Below are 2,537 nucleotides of genomic sequence, written 5' to 3'. Positions count from 1 at the left end.
ACTGATTTTTATACTTTATACTTTGAGTTGCTAAATATGAGAAGTTAAGTGAATAATATTATGCAAAACAAATGTAGCATCAGATGAGTGACTGACATTGCATGAGCAGCTTGACAGATTACTGTACCGTACGTTAAGCATGTGATCGGTTTTAAGGCCTAGATCCACGTGTTGTGTTTATGAATGTGTCATATGTGACACGTGACATGTGAAATATTACGTGTGACATGTGGCATTATAATTAGCATGAGGTGAATATTATGCCCTTTCCCCTCCTCATAATTAGATCACATGCATTATGCACTGTTCTTTAATTGATTACTGATTAACGATTAATAATCAGATAAGAAAGGAATGTTAATTTTTTGCATATATAAAGCTTCTCTCTTGACAAACGATATGCATAAAATTAAAACCAAACAAGTTTGAATTTTATAATTGATCAAGATGGCACTTCGGAGAGAATTAAATTTTGTTTTGGTTGCGTTTCTCGTACAATTATTCGGTTCAGGTAATTTAAGCTAAATTTTACAAGATGTTTTGTGACCAATTTTGGTTACAAAAACCTGTACTAGTGGATCATTTTTTTAAATTCACAAATATTTAAAATCAGCGCATTTTCAAAATTTGCGAAAATTAGAATTTTAATGAACCATTTTTGTTAAATTTTAGCCCTAACCCAGGAGCTTGCCTGTTCGAGTACGCACAGCGGAAATGTGTACTCGTTTACGGTGAACGCGTCCTCGCCAATAGGAAACATAAACTTGATGTACGTCCAGCATGACGGGGTGCGACAAATCCCTCTCTCGACGACCGTTCTCCACAACGCGCTCAACATGCAGGTCCACGCCGAAAGGCAAGACGACTTTCGAAAACACACCTGCGCGGTCATCGTTAATCAGCAGACGGCGTGCAGTACGACGTACAAAATGACGCCGGCGCAAGAGGTTGGTTACATAAAATGGTGGAGGGGAAGGAAAATTATATTTTTTGCAAAAACCTTGTTTTCTTTCTTTAAAAAAATAACGAGAACCTGCACAATTTCAACATTTTTTAATATTTTTGATATTCAGTAACAATTTCGTACCAATTTCTGAGAAATGTATTTTTTGTTAGTCTGCCAGTAGTAGGACCGCTTTTGACCGTGGACACCTTACTCCGGCGAATCCTAACCGATTTTCGGCTCAGGCAGTGAGCAATACGTTCTTTTGTGTAAATATTGCACCTCAGGATCCCTTCACTAATCAGAATCCTTGGTTCACCGTGGAGGACAAGTCGCATCGATATTTCGGTAAATTTCATATGAAAATTTTATTCTTTTCTCAAAGCCGGATATTAATCTCATCGATAATTTTACTAAATTCGCAACATCTTATCGACTACATTTTTTGAGGAGCTAATTAATTAAATAGTTAATCAATTTCGCGCGTTAAATTAATAAATGTCAATGGTTGGAAATCAGCATGTTATCACGTTGTTACCTTTTGACAATAAAGACTTATTATTATTATATTATTATAAATTACAAATTTCATATTATTTTCGAAAATTTTAGGAATTTAGGAATCTTATTTTTCTAGTCTGAAAACCAAATGATTTTTTTACAGCTTCAAAGGACGGTTACGTTATGACTGGAGTGTGCGACGCTAACGACCGCTTCAGCCCAACCCTAGATGGCTACAAGGTTCCCAGCTGTTGGTGGAAGCTGATCTGTTACGTTGACACGGCAGGAACCACGCAGGTCGTCGGCTTCATCGGAAACAATACTTTGATCGACTTTGCAGGAAGTCCGAGCGGCGAAAAAGCAGTTCGAGTCGTGGATACGACAACTCCTCGCGGACAGCAGGAGATTTTGGACGTCATGACCCGCGACACGTTCATCATGGACGCGTGGACCGGCGCAGAAACGTACTTGAGGAGAAATCGGGGCATTGTGAATACACCGACCGCAGCTAATTGTCGATCGAAGAGAACAATCTCGGCAGCGGTTAAGAACGAGTGGAGCAGTGTGATGAGAGAGGGCGTTTTGGAGCATAAGTATACATCCGACGTCGATTTGGAAGCTGTCAAAGCGTTGTGGGGAAATTAGTTTGGGTGGGAGTATTAAATTCTCTCCATAATAATTTAGAAGATTAATTTTTAAGTTAGTTCTTTAAACGTTCCTGATTAGATTAGTTATTTGAAATAAACACGAAAAGTACGTTACGCACATTTGCAAATTTACTGATGTTTCATTGCGCCAAAGTATATCGCACACTGCTAAATAAATTAGAGCTGACGTGAGTCCTCGAGTTGAATTTGTCCGATTTGACGAATGAGGACGCTCTTAATCTAATTTATTTATTAGGGAAATCATTGAGGTCTCATTCCTATATTAATTTGCCACTTGCACCGAGTTTGATTTGTCTGGTAAGGATTCGTTTTTTCGTAAAATACAAGCTTTATTGTCACAACTAATCCTAAGCTAAGAAATTACATAACGATAAACGTACTAATTTTTGTACACTTAAGTTTCCCAAAAAGTTGAAATTCTTCCC

The 2,537-nt window shown here is 37.9% G+C and overlaps 1 protein-coding gene across 1 annotated transcript; it reads left to right on the top strand.

The window, feature by feature from the left end:
* Positions 1–395: 395 nt before the first annotated feature.
* Positions 396–2,219, top strand: LOC110862147. Its single transcript, XM_022111319.2, has 4 exons — positions 396–511; positions 673–947; positions 1,117–1,291; positions 1,608–2,219. The coding sequence occupies exons 1-4, from the start codon at positions 448–450 to the stop codon at positions 2,087–2,089; spliced, it is 996 nt and encodes a 331-aa protein (XP_021967011.1). The 5' UTR covers positions 396–447; the 3' UTR covers positions 2,090–2,219.
* The last annotated feature ends 318 nt before the right edge of the window (positions 2,220–2,537 follow it).

Source organism: Folsomia candida, unplaced genomic scaffold, assembly GCF_002217175.1.
Source record: "Folsomia candida strain VU population unplaced genomic scaffold, ASM221717v1 Fcan01_Sc049, whole genome shotgun sequence".
Taxonomy (NCBI): Eukaryota; Metazoa; Arthropoda; class Collembola; order Entomobryomorpha; family Isotomidae; genus Folsomia; species Folsomia candida.
The sequence above is the reverse complement of the archived record's forward strand: the minus strand, read 5'-3'. Positions and strand labels throughout refer to the sequence as shown.

Bases quoted from the DNA above. Each gene is read 5' to 3' on its own strand.
- LOC110862147 (XM_022111319.2), top strand. From the start codon at position 448: ATGGCACTTCGGAGAGAATTAAATTTTGTTTTGGTTGCGTTTCTCGTA. The intron at 512-672 runs GTAATTTAAGCT...GTTAAATTTTAG, and splicing joins CGTACAATTATTCGGTTCAG to CCCTAACCCAGGAGCTTGCC. The intron at 1,292-1,607 runs GTAAATTTCATA...ATTTTTTTACAG, and splicing joins CAAGTCGCATCGATATTTCG to CTTCAAAGGACGGTTACGTT.